Source organism: Garra rufa, chromosome 19 (assembly GCF_049309525.1).
Source record: "Garra rufa chromosome 19, GarRuf1.0, whole genome shotgun sequence".
Classification (NCBI taxonomy): domain Eukaryota; kingdom Metazoa; phylum Chordata; class Actinopteri; order Cypriniformes; family Cyprinidae; genus Garra; species Garra rufa.
This window is the reverse complement of record NC_133379.1, coordinates 30,807,824-30,824,786: the sequence shown is the minus strand read 5'-3', so window position 1 is coordinate 30,824,786 and position 16,963 is coordinate 30,807,824. Positions and strand designations below refer to the sequence as shown.

The 16,963-nt window shown below is 34.4% G+C and overlaps 1 protein-coding gene across 1 annotated transcript; it reads right to left on the bottom strand.

Annotated features, from left to right (window-relative positions):
* On the bottom strand, positions 1–16,908 carry LOC141292427 (ER degradation-enhancing alpha-mannosidase-like protein 3). Its single transcript, XM_073824443.1, has 20 exons — positions 16,353–16,908; positions 14,356–14,401; positions 14,163–14,263; positions 13,912–13,951; positions 13,683–13,795; positions 11,298–11,451; positions 9,838–9,972; positions 9,637–9,742; positions 9,424–9,521; positions 9,192–9,317; positions 6,674–6,757; positions 6,464–6,547; positions 6,192–6,316; positions 5,941–6,106; positions 5,683–5,834; positions 5,479–5,599; positions 2,880–3,056; positions 2,621–2,786; positions 2,343–2,534; positions 1–1,605 (listed from the first exon to the last, which is right to left on the bottom strand). Exons 1-20 carry the CDS (start codon positions 16,496–16,498, stop codon positions 1,403–1,405), a joined length of 2,535 nt encoding a protein of 844 aa, XP_073680544.1. The 5' UTR covers positions 16,499–16,908; the 3' UTR covers positions 1–1,402.
* Positions 16,909–16,963: the final 55 nt, after the last annotated feature.

Sequence of the window (16,963 nt, the reverse complement as noted above, 5' to 3'; positions counted from 1 at the left end):
TTTAGGGTCATAACCTTGATTTTAATGGCAGGTACTAACATGTCATCAGTCAATACAAAACAGCTATTAAAAAGACGCTATAAAAATCTCATTCTGTCACAGCAACAGAATATTACATCACTTTGGCCCTCGAGAAATGCTTCAGCTGACCCAGCGAACATCTTCATCTCAAGTAATGTATAGAAAATATCTTAAGAAATAAATATAATCCCATCTATTCTGTATTATACCCACACAATAAAGTGAATCAGTCATAAGCCCTTTGTGAAACAAGAGGTACACAGGTTGACATCCTTTTGAAAACAGCCATCAGTGAGGTGTACATTGTAATTAAGACTTGAAATGGAAAGGTCTGGGGCTGATATAACCATTCTTTTCAGATTGTATTACACTCTGAGCTACATTACAGCTGTGTGACACTCAACGCAAAGGCTAGTCTAATAACATTGATGCATTTGAAATATGCACAGATGACATGTAGAAAGCAATTAATCTAGTGGAAGCAGCACCTCTAGTGTGACAGTGAAGCTGTGGGACAACAGAGGCTGTTGGAAATTACAAAATCAGAGACAAATCTAAATCTATATGAATAATTGTCATCACCCCAACTGCAGAAATATATGTAAATATCACTATAATCTGCCTTTGTTAAAATGCCTTCAAGACAGATGCATGTTTTTGGTAGAGGAAAGGGCAACTCTCTCTCAAAAACATACAAACATACACAAATACACAGATTTAGTATTGGCACATGATGAGACATAATGATAAAGGCCACTGTACATGCCTTCCACACACGTGCAAACACGTTCAAGTCATATATCTTTGATTTCCCTGATGTTTCTGCATTGAAAACTGTTTTACTGGTCCATTCACTCTCATTTAAACACTGTTTTTGGGGTTTGGTCATAGAAGCCCTGTGTTAAGGATGTCCTGAAGACTTCAAGACATTTACACTTTAAGGATGAATAAAAACAAACACAAAAACGCACAGGACTGAGAACCAGTGATCCGCAGTGAAAGAAAAAGACAAGGAAAAACATTCAAATTAAGTCCACATAAAGTGGCGTGAGAGAATCTTGTACACCTCTTTAATACCCAAAAACAATTGCTTTTCAATTGTAGACAATTGAGAAGAATCTATTGCAACTACCACGATATCAGAGAGACCGCTTCACGCGTCGTACCATCTCACTCTGTGCAGATCAATATAGTTCCAACTAATGCAAGATAAGACCATCTTGAGCAGGGGAGGACTTGTGATTCCCCTGTGAGGAGCTCAGATGGTACAGTCCAGGCATTTTCCATAGCACAGCCTGCATTTTCTGATCCGAGGTTTGGGGACAGGGAGCGAAAGCCCTGTGTTTTGTGAAGCGGACCGTGGTCACGGCCGATCCCGCTGTCAGGGGTTGGTCTCTGGGTCTTTCTGCGGAGAGCTGCAGGTCTCCTGGATTTCCCCTGTCAATGATGTGGCTTCATTGTATGTCTCTGTGGCAGTGTCGCTTTGCTCCAGCACTAGCTGGATGGTAGTGCTTTCCAGCTCACCCTCAGTAAGCTCTCCTTCCTTAGCTAATCGGAACTTAATATTTAGCTTCTCAGGTTTTTCTAAATGGAAAGATAAAATAACAAAGAAAACAAAAATTTAAGGTCATCTCAAAAATTGGCTTGTATCTTTAATGTATAAATTGTACAAAGGTAAAAGAGAAATATTCATGTTATTTAGCAAATGGTTTGTGGGAAAATAAAATAAATGTATATATACTATAAATAAAACTGTTTTAAAAAAAATAATAATAAAAAATATTAAATAAATAAATAAATGTGTGTATTTATATATTATATATAAATAATAATCATATAATGCAATAATATAGGAACATTTCACAAATATAAATTTATACAATATAAATTTGATTTATTTTTATAAAATAAAAATGTAAAAAAAATTTTTTATAAGATATATATAAATATACAAAAGAAAATATTAATAAAAAGAAAATTAAATTTAAATTAAATAAATACATCATATATAATATATAAATTTACTAAATACATTTTTTATAAAATAAATAAAAATAAAATATTTATAAATAAACTTATAGTATATATTTTATAGGAAACAGAAATGTAAAAGAATTACAAATAATTTTTTTTTATTTATAGTATATATATTCTCATGTTATTTAAATAGATAAATAAAAAAAATTATTAAAAAAAAAATATTACAAATAAAAAAATGTAAAACAGTATATTTATATTTATTTATTTATTTGCTGACAAATGTGAACAATTTAAGAGTACAAGAGTAATCGATATTTGGTAGTTTTGGTCTAATCAAATACCTTTTCCTAGTTGTCTCTCTTTGGGCAGCAAAAGAACGTCCACATTGTGATGTTCTTGCAGAGCAGCAGTGAGTGTAGCTCCCTCTTTGCTGAAGAGGAACACCAGGGGAACTGTGATGTCATCTGTAGGTTCGCCATCTCCAACCATCTGGAACAGTGGCGTCTCAGCACTGCTGCTGCCCTCTCTGTGATCTGTGAGAACATTCAGGGTCCAGATTCTAAGACAGTACAGAGAAATCAGGTGCACAGTCTGCAGGTAACATCACACTAGATCTCACCAATGAAGATGACTCCGGTGGCTCCTGCTTCCTGAAGGCGCCGAGCTTTGGCAGCAAACATGCAGTCCCCTCTCAATGCCAGTGCTATGCGTCCCTGCAACTCTACTGCATTTTCGATTGGGCCACATGCCGTAAAGGGAACACTCTTTACAATGCTGCCTTTCACCTGAGAGAAAGACACAGAAGAGACAATTACTAATTGTGGTAAATATATGATATACCTGCAGGGAGCTCAAGAAGTTTGCATATGGTTGCTTACCCCATGCTCTTGTTTGGTAAGATCCACTCCAAACTTTGCTGGACCAGCCGTAAGGACCGTTCGACCCAAAAATGGAGGGGAAATGAGCTGCACAATTAATGGTACAACTTCCTCATGCTCAGGGGTTTGGCTCACCTCAGCAACCAGCTTTAACTTGTACACACCTTTCTGAAAGTCCTATGGAAAAAGAAACAGACAGATGAATAAACTGACACAGGAAAAAAAGGAAAAAAAAAATCAGTCCAACGGTTAGTCCCAGTCAGGGCTCTGAACCGGTTTAAGGAACGAAAACGAAAAACGAAAACAAATGACATTAAACAGGAACAGGAACAAAAACGAAAACAAAATCAATTTTAATCGTTCTGAACAGAAACAGAAACAGAAATTCCGAATTAACCGGTTAATAACGGTATTTTTATCGTTCTCCTTATTATATCAATTTGGCAGACCAAAAACATGAATTCAAATTGTGTGCGCAAATGAGACGGTGACGCATACACCATGAAATGCCCGCGAAGCAGACGTCATAAGCAGAGCCCTTTCTGATGCGACGAGCTTAAGGTTACCAAGCACCTGCTGTTTCATGTGCAAAGGTATGTTTAGGTTTAAGTTATTGTAGCCTAATTAAAACTTGTAGTTAAAATTGTCTATTGTTTTTAGTTCTCTTTTGTTTGAGTGAAAATAGCCTATAATAGGCTATGCATATTAGGTAAGGAATAATTAAGTCAACAGGTTTTTATCGCAGATTAAGCCGTGTGGTCAGAATGTGAAGCGGATGGTCTTGAAGGGGCTTATTTCGCTATAGTATTATCAAACAAGAAAATTGTTTAAAAAAAATGATTAGCTCATTTGTAACGCGTTTCCAGGCACGGCCGTAGCCAGCTATGAGGTCACCGAGGTCTGGCCATTGGTCATTTTTGTATATTCAAAAATAAAATGCCAAGCTCTCTGAATGATTATTAAGCCGTTTAAACCACCTCATATCGCATGAGTGTTTGCAATTCATGTTGATGCGAGAAGCTAGCGCAGTGAACGGGGCTTGAGAGCGCGTTGAGTGAGAGCGCGTGTGCAGCCTCCGTTTGTTGCCAGATCCACCTATTATACGTGTATTTTTCCAATTTAGTGTGACACTTTGGGACGTTTATAAAGTGGAAAGTGGAAAGTTGAACGTTAGTTTTACTGATATATTAATCTTGTTTAAAAAACACAAGCTTTGAACTTATTTCGGATATCTTTTTCTCTCTTTTTGTAATTGCTTGTTTTTCGTAGCAATATCTGGCAACATTGTACTTTCATGAAAAAAATCTTCTGACGCTAGGCTATATCAAAGACTATAGAATACCATCTTACCATTTTACCATTCTTAAAAGGACTTTGGCTATATGTAGTGCATTTGAGGGTGTTAATATAGCACAATTTTTTTAACACCTTACTTCGGACCGCGCTAATTTTCAAACCCTGGTTGTGAACTCGTTTACTTTCGGTTTTAAAGACAAGAAGTTCAAATGACACGAACACGGAATTTGGTTTAATCATTTGTAAACATAATGCCAAACATGTTATTAAAAGGCACACACTATCTATCTATCTATCTATCTATCTATCTATCTATCTATCTATCTATCTATCTATCTATCTATCTATCTATCGTGCTGTGCAATAAAATAACGTTATTAACCGGTATTTTTTCTAGAAAACCGTTCTCGGAACGTATTGTTTAATGAGGAACGCAAGAACAGAAACGTTATAATATCGATTCTGCTCGGAGTGAACCGAATGGATTTTTTTTCCGTTTTTAAGCCCTGGTCCCAGTGTTATTTTTTTTTTAAATACAGCTGAAATAAAAATAAAAACTGAACAAATAAAAAATTTAATTAGAAATAAAAAAAAACGTTTTTTAGTTGAAATATTAAAATAAATATTAAAACAAATAAATGAAAGCTCCGCTCAATAGAAAATTTAAAAGCACATTAAATGACTAAAACTAAAATTAAATATTATTCAAACTGTTAATAAATAATATAGTAGTATGTGTTATACTAAACTAATTTTTAGTTGAAATATTAAAATAAATATTAAAACAAATAAAAAGAAAAACTAATGAAAGCGCAATAAAAATAAAAAACACATGAAATTACTAAACCTAAAATTAAAAACAACTGAAAATATGAATTCAAACTAATACTAATAAACACTACATCAGTATATAAGTTGAGATAAAAAACTAAACTAGTTGAGATGAAATATTAAAATAAATTTTAAAACACAAATAAATTAAACTGTTAAAACTAAAACCAAAAGTAATATTTTTAATTAAAAAGACGATTAAAACCATTTATAAACACTACAATAGTATATGTTATACTAAACTAGTTTGTATTTTAGTTGAAATATCAAAATAAATATTAAACCATAAATCAAAGCTCAATATAAAAAATAAAGTACAAAATTAATAAAACTAAAATTAATTAAAACTGAAAAAATGAAATTAAAAGACAATACAACCTATTAATAAATACTACGATGGCATACGAGTTATACTAAACTAGTTAGTGACATACTTAGCTGAAATATTAAAATAAATATTATAAATATTCACCTGAGACGCTAAGCCTTGGCTAGCGGAGACCAGCTCAGTAAGGGGCGTTAGAGAAATGCCCATGCTTTTCAGAAACTCCACTGGCTCCAGGTTCGTGTCATGAAGAGGCAGTTCAATCCCCCTGTGTTGAACAACAAAAAAAAAGAAGTTAGGCCCTTTTCTCTCACATGCTGCTCTAAGATAAACCTGTAACATGTGACCTACCTGACAGGTGAGGCCTGCTGGGGTCTTCCCACACCAGTGAGGTATTTATAGCCATCCCTGATGGTCTTGGCAAAGGTGGGGTTGTTAGGGAACAAGGTCTGAGCACTGGGGCACGAGTATGAAAATAAATCGTCTTCACGAGCTTGAGGTTCCTGAAAAACGCACAATGATATTAAGACACATTTTTATGCTAAATCTAGGATATTGCATTAAAAAATCTAAATCAAAGTCCAGTTTGAGAATAAGGTGAGCTCTTACCGTGTTGTTAGTATGGCAGGGGGGTTGGGTCGTAGACAGAGATACTGGGAGCAAATGAGCCTCAGTAGTGAAAATATAATCATCAATGTCTATAGGCAACTGACTCTTCTCTGAGAAGAGCAGGTAGAGGTACTTAAACATCTCAGCCAGGAAGAAGGAATCCATCCTTGAATGAAAAAAACATAAAAATGAACATTTTCAAAATGAATCTACATAAACGAGGATGCAAACAATATGGAAGAATTACTAACCTGTCCTCATGCGTTCCTGTCCTCACATCCTGTACGGCGGCGAAGCCACAAGGGACCCGAGCGTGAGTGTTCAGCTTCTCCACTATAGACTGGCCTACTTTCAAATAGTAAGGATCACCTGTGGCCTGGAAATGAGGCAGAAAATGTTATTTCAGAACATTGAAGACAAAATAACTAGTCTGACAAGACAGTGCAAGTCAACTGTGACCTTAAGCTCTGTTCACACTGACAGCGAATAAATCATATTCAGCTGTATCAGGTGGTATACCTACTTTGTAAAGGAAATATGTGCTTTCAGCAAACTCCGGTCTCAACGGGTGCTGGCCCCAGTGAACTCTGAACTCTGTGGTAAAGGCCTGTTAGACAACATAAATTGTAGGGAAGGACGTGAAGGATTAGTATTGAAAATATTGTAATATATTGTATATAAATATAATATTGTAAGTAGTGAACGATAGTAGAGATTGAAAATGTTTAATTACCTCAGGGAGGAAATTGTGCTGTTTGGTCACTTGGTAAAGCATCTCATGGGTCTCTATGGCAGGTTTCAAGTCTCCTCTCAGAACCTGAAAGATTTTGGTATATTTTACTTATTTTAAACTTTATATTAAAATGCAACTTTAAATGTGGCTACTTGTGCTTTTTACTTGACAGAGAGTTGTCTAAATGTAACTTTGTCATGCCAACCAATGGCTTTTGTTGACAATAAACATTAGTCAACCTTGAAAATGTATTTCATAATTAATAATGGACAATATATTACTGGTTACCTTGTTGTCATTATACCAATCTGTATTGTCACACAAAATACCAATAAAAAATCTGGAGTAAAATGTATTTAATTAACAATGGAATTATTTTGCATTAAATATTTGACTACTGTGTCATTTTCAAAACGATATGCCATTTAATCTCTTGATAAATGGGCACTTATATGTTGTAAACTGTTTATTTTAGTATTATTTATATGTGATCATGGACCACAAAACCAAGGTCATATATAAGGTTATATTTTATGCATCATAAAAAAAAACTACAAATAAGCTTTCCATTGATTTATGGTTTGTTATGATAGGACAAAGTTTGGCTGAGATACAACTATTTAAAAATCTGGAATCTGAGGGTGCCAAAAAAAACAAAAAAAAAAATTGAGAAAATTCCCTTTAAAGTTTTCCAAATTAAGTTCTTAGCAATGCAAAATACTAATCAAAAATTACGTTTTGATATATTTTTGGTAGGAAATTAAAAAAGGAAAATATCTTCATGGAGCATGATCTTTACTTAATATCCTAATGATTTTTGCCATTAAAAAAATCTGTAATTTTGACCCATACAATGTATTTTTGACTATTGCTACAAATATACCCGTGCTACTTATAACTGGTTTTGTGGTCCAGGGTCACATATACTATTATAGTATTTAATAATGTTTTAAATTTTATTTTATTTTTGTATTTTCAGTATTTATTGTAATGGTTTAGGTTTTGTTAATTCTATTAATAATTAATTAATTTCTCATTTCTGTCTAAAAAATGTAAATATGAATGGGAATATACAGTTGAAGTCAAAAGTTTTTGTACACCTTGCAGAATCTGCAAAATGTTAATTATTTTACCAAAATTAGAGGGACCATACAAAATGCATGTTATTTTTTATTTAGTACTGACCTGAATGAGATATTTCACATAAAAGACGTTTACATATAGTCCACAAGAGAAAATAATAGTTAAATTTATAAAAATGATCCTTTTCAAAAGTTTACATACACTTGATTCTTAATACTGTGTTGTTACCTGAATGATCCACAGCTGTTTTTTTTTTGGTTTGTTTAGTGATAGTTGTTCATGAGTCCCTTGTTTGTCCTGAACAGTTAAACTGCCTGCTGTTCTTCAGAAAAATCCCACAAATTCTTTGATTTTTCAGCATTTGTGTGTATTTGAACCCTTTCCAATGATGACTGTATGATTTTGAGATCCTCTTTTCACACTGAGGACAACTGAGGGACTCATATGCAACTATTACAGAAGGTTCAAAAGCTCACTGATGCTTCAGAAGGAAACATGATGCATTAAGGGTGAAACCTTTTAAATTAGAAGATCAGGGTTAAGTTAACTTATTTTGTCCTCTGGGAAACATGTAAGTATCTTATGTAGATTCTGAAGGGCAGCACTAAATTAAAAAAATATTACATTTAGGCAAAATAAGAAAAATGTACACACCTGTTCAAAAGTTGTGGATCATTCAGGTAACAACACAGTATTGAGAATCAAGTGTGTGTAAACTTTTGAAGGGTCATTTAAATTCAACTATTATTTTCTCTTGTATGTAAACGTCTTTTATGTGAAATATCTTATTCAGGTCAGTTGTATGATCACTCTTATTTCAGTAAAATACTTAACATTTTGCAGATTCTGCAAGGTGTTCGTAAACCTTTGGCTTCAACTGTACTTCAGAGATGTTTGACTCATAAGAATTTCTAGGGGTGCCAATAATTGTGGGAAACAAGCATTTATTTCATAATGTGAGTTTCCCTCTACTTTCAATTGTTTTACGTCAATGAAAGGTTAAAGGAAAGGTTTGTGAATTTTCTGAATTAAAAGACCCAAAAAATTATCATGCAGATTAATTTTTTTATAGAGGCCTTTGCTCATGTTTACCTTAGCTCATGCTATTTTCATCTTGGTAATCTTAACTAATAGAGAAGGAAAACCAACCAAACAAAAGACAAGATTTGGCTAAACACCTGGCCGTCCACTGAGGTAAGAGTTGTTAAAGACATTTGATAATCAATGAGCTTCTTTTTTTAGTGGTTGTATATTTGAATACATCACTGAAGAGCCAAAAACATGACTACTGTTCTTGCTTTCAGTTTCAACAACGCTGTAATTCAAAGCCATCTGGCCAATGAAGTCAATAAACATTCATTTTGGACCCTGACTCCAACTGATCTAAATAAAAAAAAATGAGCCAACATGGAATAAAGGGGATGAAGAGGTGAACCTGTAGTCCAGGGAAGAAGGCGAGCAAGGAATCCATCCAGCTTCGCACATTTACGGTGGGGTTGTGCATGTGCACGTTGAGCAGCAGAGGAGGCTGGCTGATGTACTTCATAATGGCACTATAGTGCTGTTACAATAGACAAAGAAAGTCACATGTACAGATAATAGATGTAAAACAAGCTCTGTTTGACTAATAGAGGCTGGATTATTTTTGGAGAATAAAGAGCCCTTACTGTGTTGAATCTCTCAAGGTACACCTTGTCTCCAAGAAGAATATAAGCTTTCATCAGGTATTCATAATAAGAGTCGATTCCAGCGCCAACACCACTATCTGTTGGGAGAAACAGAGAAGGTACTGATGTGAATATCACCTGTATAAGAGTCACAGTGGTTATGTGGGATATTTTTTTCAATGTGAAATAAATAGCGCCAGTCAAAGGGTTCACCTCTGCGAACCCAGTCTCCGTTGTGGATATTGATCACAGTGCCGACAAGGTCACTTCCTCTTTGCCGCTTTTCCCAGAGGACGTCCATAGCTTTCCTAGCGTGTTCCTACATTGGATGCAAATTCAACAACTTCTTAGCACACGCTTCTTAGTGCCTGAGGGTTAATCTGTTTTTAGTAAGAAATTGTGCTGGATGTTTACCTCAAATATTGGGTCCCCGGACAATCGGCTGAGAGCTGCGAATTCCAGAATCATGGTGCCTGCGCAAGCAGTGCAAGTGTCTGACTCTGTTCCTGTACGAGAAAGGGGGTTGACGACTCCATAGCGCAAATTTACCTGAAGGAGGATATGAAAATTCTTTAAATATGAATAAAAAAATTTAAAGGAAATTTCGAGTCGGGATACACTACCGGTCAAAAGTTTTTGGACAGTAAGATTTTGAATTTTTTTTTTTAAAGAAGACACTTCTGCTCATCAAGTCTGCATTTATTTGATCCAAAGTATAGCAAAACCAGTAAAAAAATAAATATAATAAATATATAATTAATATTTTTACTATTATTAAAAATAGCTTTTCTATTTGAATATATTTTAAAATGTAATTTATTCCTGTGATTTCAAAGCTGAATTCTAGAATTCATTCTAATATTCTGATTTGCTGCTTAAATATTTTTTATTATTATGTTAAAAACAGCTGAGTAGATTTTTTCAGGTTTCTTTGATGAATAGAAAGTTCAGAAGTACAGCGAGTATATATATATATATATATATATATATATATATATATATATATATATATATATATATATAAATAAGGTTTTTACTTCAGATAAATGCTGATCATTGGATCTCTCTATTCATCAAAAAATCCTGAAATAAAAAAACATTACAAATCTTACTGTTATAAAACTTTTGACTGGTAGTGTTTAAAACAATGTGGAACCATTCTCATGTAGCTTTTGTGTATCAATAATACCAAAAAAATATTTTGATCAAATAAAATAGGCAAAAATACATGTCTAGTGTTATTGGATTCATGTAATATTTTACTCCAAAATTTTAAAAAAAATATATATATATATTTTACATAGTGATGAAACATATTTTTTCTAAAAATCCAAACTTTTTTGCTTATATCGTAGTTATTCAAACTACAATATTCTTCTTGTCTTGTCATTTTAATTAGCATAAAATTTTTATACTGCTATTAAGAAAAAAGATATTTTGAATGTGGATATAAACTATATGCAAGAGATGCATTTCACCTCCAAATTCAAGGATATTTTGCCAATTTTCAGCCAGCACTGTCTTGTTACAATGTCAGTTATATAATATTTGTAAATGAACAATGTGTACTCTTGCCTGCACACAGATGTTTATTTGTCAGCAAATTTCTGCCAGCAGACTTTTGGCAGCCTCAGGGCTTCTGTTTAAACTACAAATCATACTACTGCATGTTTGTATCCCCATTAACGGACAGTTGAACTGATAGATTGTCAGTGCCAAAATGAAAAGTGCGTTACGTGTGTATTAAAAGTGCATTAACACTTTTTCTCTAGTCATGTAGCACTGATTTCAAAATATCAAAATTTTATTAACAGCCATCTTGCCGGCAGTGAATTACACCTAAATTATTCAAATATCAATAGTGGTGTAGTTACCCGAGGAAAAGGAAGGCCACTGGTGGTGTTAAAGGCAGGCAGGAGGCGGTAGCCCAGTTCTTTGGCCATGTGTAGCAATTCATCTCTGTACCACTGCATCTTCTCTCCTCGCTGCTTTAGAACATCTGCCATCACATGTGCACCCAACAAACCACTGGAAGAATGGAGAAATTTGATCAATAATGCATTTTATGAGCCTGAAAACCTAATTATCTTCAAAACTTGTAAATTCGCTTTAAAATCTACTGTATTTCTGATTTAAAACTCAAAGGGAAAGTTACCCAAAAATAAAAATTCTGTCATTAATTACTCACCCTAATGTCGTTCCAAACCTGAAAGACCTTTGTTCATCTTCAGAGCACAAATTAAGATATTTGTCATGTTCCTTGTCCCAGAAACTTAGTAAGGATATTGGTAAAACATGTGACATTCAGTGCCCTCCACTAATATTGGCACCCTTGGTAAATAAGAGCAAAGGTGACTGTGAAAATAAATCTGCATTGTTTATCCTTTAGATCTTTCATTCGAAAAATCCACAAAATTCTAACCTTTCCTTTAAGTAAAACGATGGAAACTGAGGGAGAAATCTCATTAAGAAATAAATGTTTTTCTGTAGTTCACGTTGGCCACAATAATTGGCCCCCCTAAAAATTTGTCTAAGTAATGATCTCTGAATGATATTCCCATTAATATTACAATTTTTTTTTAGCACACCAGGGTGGCTAGGATTATAAAATTGTTCAGTCATGATGACTTTCTGTTCCACAGTATTATAAATATGAGGAACAAAGGCCAAATTCCCTTAATCATCCATCACAAGATGTAAAACCAAAGAATGTAGTTCTGATGTGCAGAACAAGTTTGTTGAGCTTCACAAAATAGAAAGTGGCCGTAAGAAAAGAGCTAAAGCATTAAAAATCCCCATTCGCACCATCAGGGCAATAATTAAGAAGTTCCAATCAACTAAAGATGTTACAAATCTGCCTAGAAGAGGACGTGTCTATATCATCCTAATGCATGATAAGGAGGAGAGTTTGAGTGGCCAAAGACTCTCCAAGGATCACAGCTGGAGAATTGCAGAGAATTGTTGAGTCTTGGGTCAGAAAGCCTAATATGAAATGATCAAACAGCCCCTACATCACCACATGTTGTTCCAGAGGGTTTCAAGAAAAAATCCTCCTGGCTCACCCAAAAACAAACTCCAGTGTATTCACTTGTCAGACATGATTGGAACTTCAAACAGGACTGGCTTCTATGGTCAGATGAAACTAAAAATGAGCTTTTTGGTAGCTAACCCTCCAGATGATTTTGGTGCAGACATGGATAAAAAAAGTACCCCATGTCCATGGTTAAAAATACTGCTGGGTCTTTAATGTTGTGGGCCTTTTTTTCTGCCGGAGGTCCTGGACATCTTGTTTAGATACATGGCTTCATGGATTCTATTAAATACCAGCAGATAAAATGAAAAACCTGACTGCCTCTGTTAGAAATCCTATAATGGGCCATGGTTGCATCTTCCAGCAGGACGATGATCCAAAACAAACATCAAAATCAACACAAAAATTGTGTCACTGAGCACAGAATGAAGCTTCTACCATGGCCGTCCCAGTTCCCTGACCTGAACCCTGTTTAGAAACTAAAGAGAAGAAGCACCAACATGAAGCTGGGAAGAGAGAGATTCTGGAGAATCTAGAGAGATTCTGTTTGAAGGAATGCCCTCTGATCTCTTGTCAGCTGTTTTCCAAACTCATTAGACATAGTTGGAGAAAACTCAGAACTGTTATCTTGGGAAAAGGACGTTGCAATAATTGGGTGCCAATAATAGTGGCCAACATGAACTAGAGAAAAACACTTATTTCATAATGAGATTTCAGCCCTAGGTTCTATTGTTTTACTTCAATGACAGGTTAGAATTTTGTGAATTTTTTGAATGAAAGATCAAAAGGATAAATTATGCAGATTTATTTTCACATCCACCTTTGCTCATATTTACCAAGGGTGTCAATATTAGTGAAGGGCACTGTATAACATCAGTGGTTCAACTGCAAATTACATAGTTACGTGAATACTTTTTGTGCACAAAGAAAACAAAAATAACTTTATTCCACACTTCTTCTCCTCCAAATAATGTCTCATGGACTGTTTTACGTCCTTACTACCTTTCTAGGCCTGGGAACATTTCAGTTGCATTGCCGTCTATGCAGAGTCAAAAAGCTCTCAGATTTCATCCAAAATATTGTAATTTGTGTTCTGAAGATGAACGAAGGTCTTACGGGTTTGGAAGAACAAGAGGGTGAGCAATTAATGAAAGAATTTTCATTTTTGGGTGAACTATCCCTTTAAAGGTAAACATATCCTAAGCCAGGGAAACATCATGACCCGTACCCCAGAACACGGATATTGGTCTCGAAAACGGAGACGACTATGTCATTGTCCAGTCTGACATCTCTCACGGTCTTCTTCACAGCCTCCTCAAACTCATCCAGTTTGTTTAACAACTGCTCAAAACACAAAACAAAAGTTTAAAAGCGTCCATTATTAGGTCTTTTGTATTGTTGTAGTGTTAAGTTCATTAAGTGTCAAGTTTTAGTCAAATCATAAAAAAGTAACTCACCACAAGTGTATCTAAAGTGTCTATTAACGTTAAAGAGAACCTGTAAAGAGAAAAAGAGATGTTATTAATATCCTAAAAAAATCAACACATTGATCTGTATTGAAAAACTGATCCAAGCCATGTTTCAGATGTCTCAGAATCTTTGAAACTAAATATAGCAACCTGACTAGTCATATTTTGAGAAACTCAAGTAATATGTGCAGCAAATGGTACATTTATTTCTTTGACAGACTCATCACAGTTTGACTTACTTTCCCAGAGAGTCATCAATGTCCCCTCGATTGGGTTCCAGCCCCCTCACCCTTCCTCTACAGCTGAGGGGCATCAACTCATCTGCTGGGTAGGCATAGTCCTGAAAACGAATGGAAGGAGAAACGATGCATTAATTTTCACAATTTTAACTATTTTTGAATTAAAGATGGTGAAATCTGGGTATTGACTCACCATGTAACTATTATAGGCATGATCAAACATCTCTAGAATTTGGTCCCTAAAAAACAAAATAAAAATGTGAGAGTGTACAGCAAGAAATGTCCATGTAAACTCAATTCTGTCCATGTAAACTCAACTTCAGCAACTGTTGCAGATGTCACCAACTTCAACAAGTCTGCAACAATAAAATGCCTTTTATGCTGTTTTATGCGATGTGTACACTACCAGTCAAAAGTTTTTGAACAGTAAGATTTGTTTTTTTAAAGAAGCCTCTTCTGCTCAGCAAGTCTGCATTTATTTGATCCAAAGTACAGCAAAACTGTAACATTTTGAAATATTTGTACTATATAAAATAATGTTTTCTATTTGAATAAGTTTAAAAATGTAATTTATTTCTGATCAAAGCTAACTTTTGAGCATCATTACTCCAGTCTTCAGTGTCACATGATCCTTCTTCAGAAATCATTCTAATATGCTATTTTGCTGTTCAAGAAACATTATTATTATTATCAATATTTAAAACAGTTGAGTAGTTGATGAATTGATTATTTGATGAATAGAAAGATCCAAAGATCAGCATTTATCTAAAATAAAAAGCTTTCGTAACATTATACACCGTACCGTTCAAAAGCTTGAAGTCAGTATGTATATATATTTTTTTCTTTCGGGGAAATAATTTATAGAAATTATTGATTTTATTAAACAAAGATGCTTTAAATTGATCAAAATTAATGATAAAGACATTTATGTTACAAAAGATTTTTTTTAATTTGTAATGATGCTAAAAATCAGCTTTGAAATCAGAGGAATAAATTACATTTGTAAATATTGTCAAATAGAAAACAGCTATTTTTAATAGTAAAATATTCTGCTTTTGCTGTACTTTGGATCAAATAAATGCAGGCTTGGTGAGCAGAAAAGACTTCTTCAAATAACAAAAATCTTACCGTTCAAAAAGATTTGACTGCTAGTGTATATGGATGTATGTGCATATAGTATAGTTTTTTCCCACAATTTGACATTTATAATGTAACCAAAGATTTCAAATTCAAATAAATGAGGTACTTCGGAACTTTCTAAAAGAATTCTGAAAAAATATATCAGCTCGGTTTGCACAAAAATATTTAACACCACAATTGTTTTTACATTGATAAGAAAAAAAATGTCTTGAGCAGCAAATTTAGAATATTAGAATGATTTCTGAAGAATCACGTGACACTTAAAACTGGAGTAATGATGCTGAAAATTCAGCTTTGATCACAGAAATAAATTGCATTTTCAAAATACTGAAACAGAAAATACTTTCAAGTGTCATAACATTTCACAATATTACTGGTTTTACTGTACTTTTAAGCAAATAGATGCCTTCTTGAAGAGACCTAAAACGTAGATATATGATGGAACCACATAATTAATATCATAACAAGCATATCAAATGTCTGCTACTGTATGTCCACACCCTGGCATTTCTCTGAAAAGGTACTGCATCTTGCTTAAAGACAGACCACACCTCAGCCGTTTAAAACAAGAATTGGCAAGAGCATCAGGCTGAATCGGTTAACCTAAGTAATCGTTTTGGTCAACATCTTTGTGTTTTGTAGCAACCCTCTCCCTGTTCAAACACAATACAACACTTAACCACTTAACCAAAGAGGTCATGTATGGATTCACAATGCAAGAACACATAATTGGTGTACTAACATAATTAGTGTCAGACAAAACCAAAATGACATGCAATTAGAGACGTCGATAATGTTTACCATAACATAAAGCATTACAGCCTGTTATCATCCTCTAGGCATTTGTAAGTCAGTTAATAGTATGAGGCAACAAAAATGTTTGTCTAGTGGGTTGGAATCAGAGTCACCAAATATATACTTCATATACTATCTTAAACACACACACATGACAATATAATACAGCTAACATAATCATACGACCATCAATTATCAAAAAAAAACATGTATACTTAATATGACATGTCAGTCAAGAACATGCAGTCCACTCACCTGATTTTGGACTTTTCCTCTGCAGTCATTGCTTGTCCATCTTGACAAGTGACTCCAATCAAAAAGCAAGAGAAGATCAGCGCTGCCAGAGCCATGACAAACGCACCACAACTATGTTTTCCTCTCCTGATCCAGTTTCCCCCCATTTAAAGAGGTATATTCTCAACAACTCCCCCTTAAAATCTAGCTAACACTTTATGTACAGTAACAACAGGCCTGTCAATGTTTAATCACTTCTTATCTCGTCCTATGAGTTGATTTAACTTTCCTACATTAATGGTCGTATTTAACAACTTCCAGGAAACGAGTGAATATGAACTTTGGATAAAAGCGACTGACACTTTATTTACAACACTGCCTTTACTTGTCGAGCTAACGACGGCTAGCTAGCAAACTTGCCAACGAATGCACTTCCCAGCACTGCTTTTGATCTCGTTAGTCCTTCTTGAAATTTCTGGATTTATATCCTGTCGAACTGACTCCGTCCAGCTCCTGATAATCTCCATCCCATCTAGATTTAGCCCCTCATTTCGCGGAGTTTAGTTTAGCCGACTGATCAGCCTCATCCGGGCGCGAGCTGATGATATCATCAGCAAGCGCTGTCAAGCACA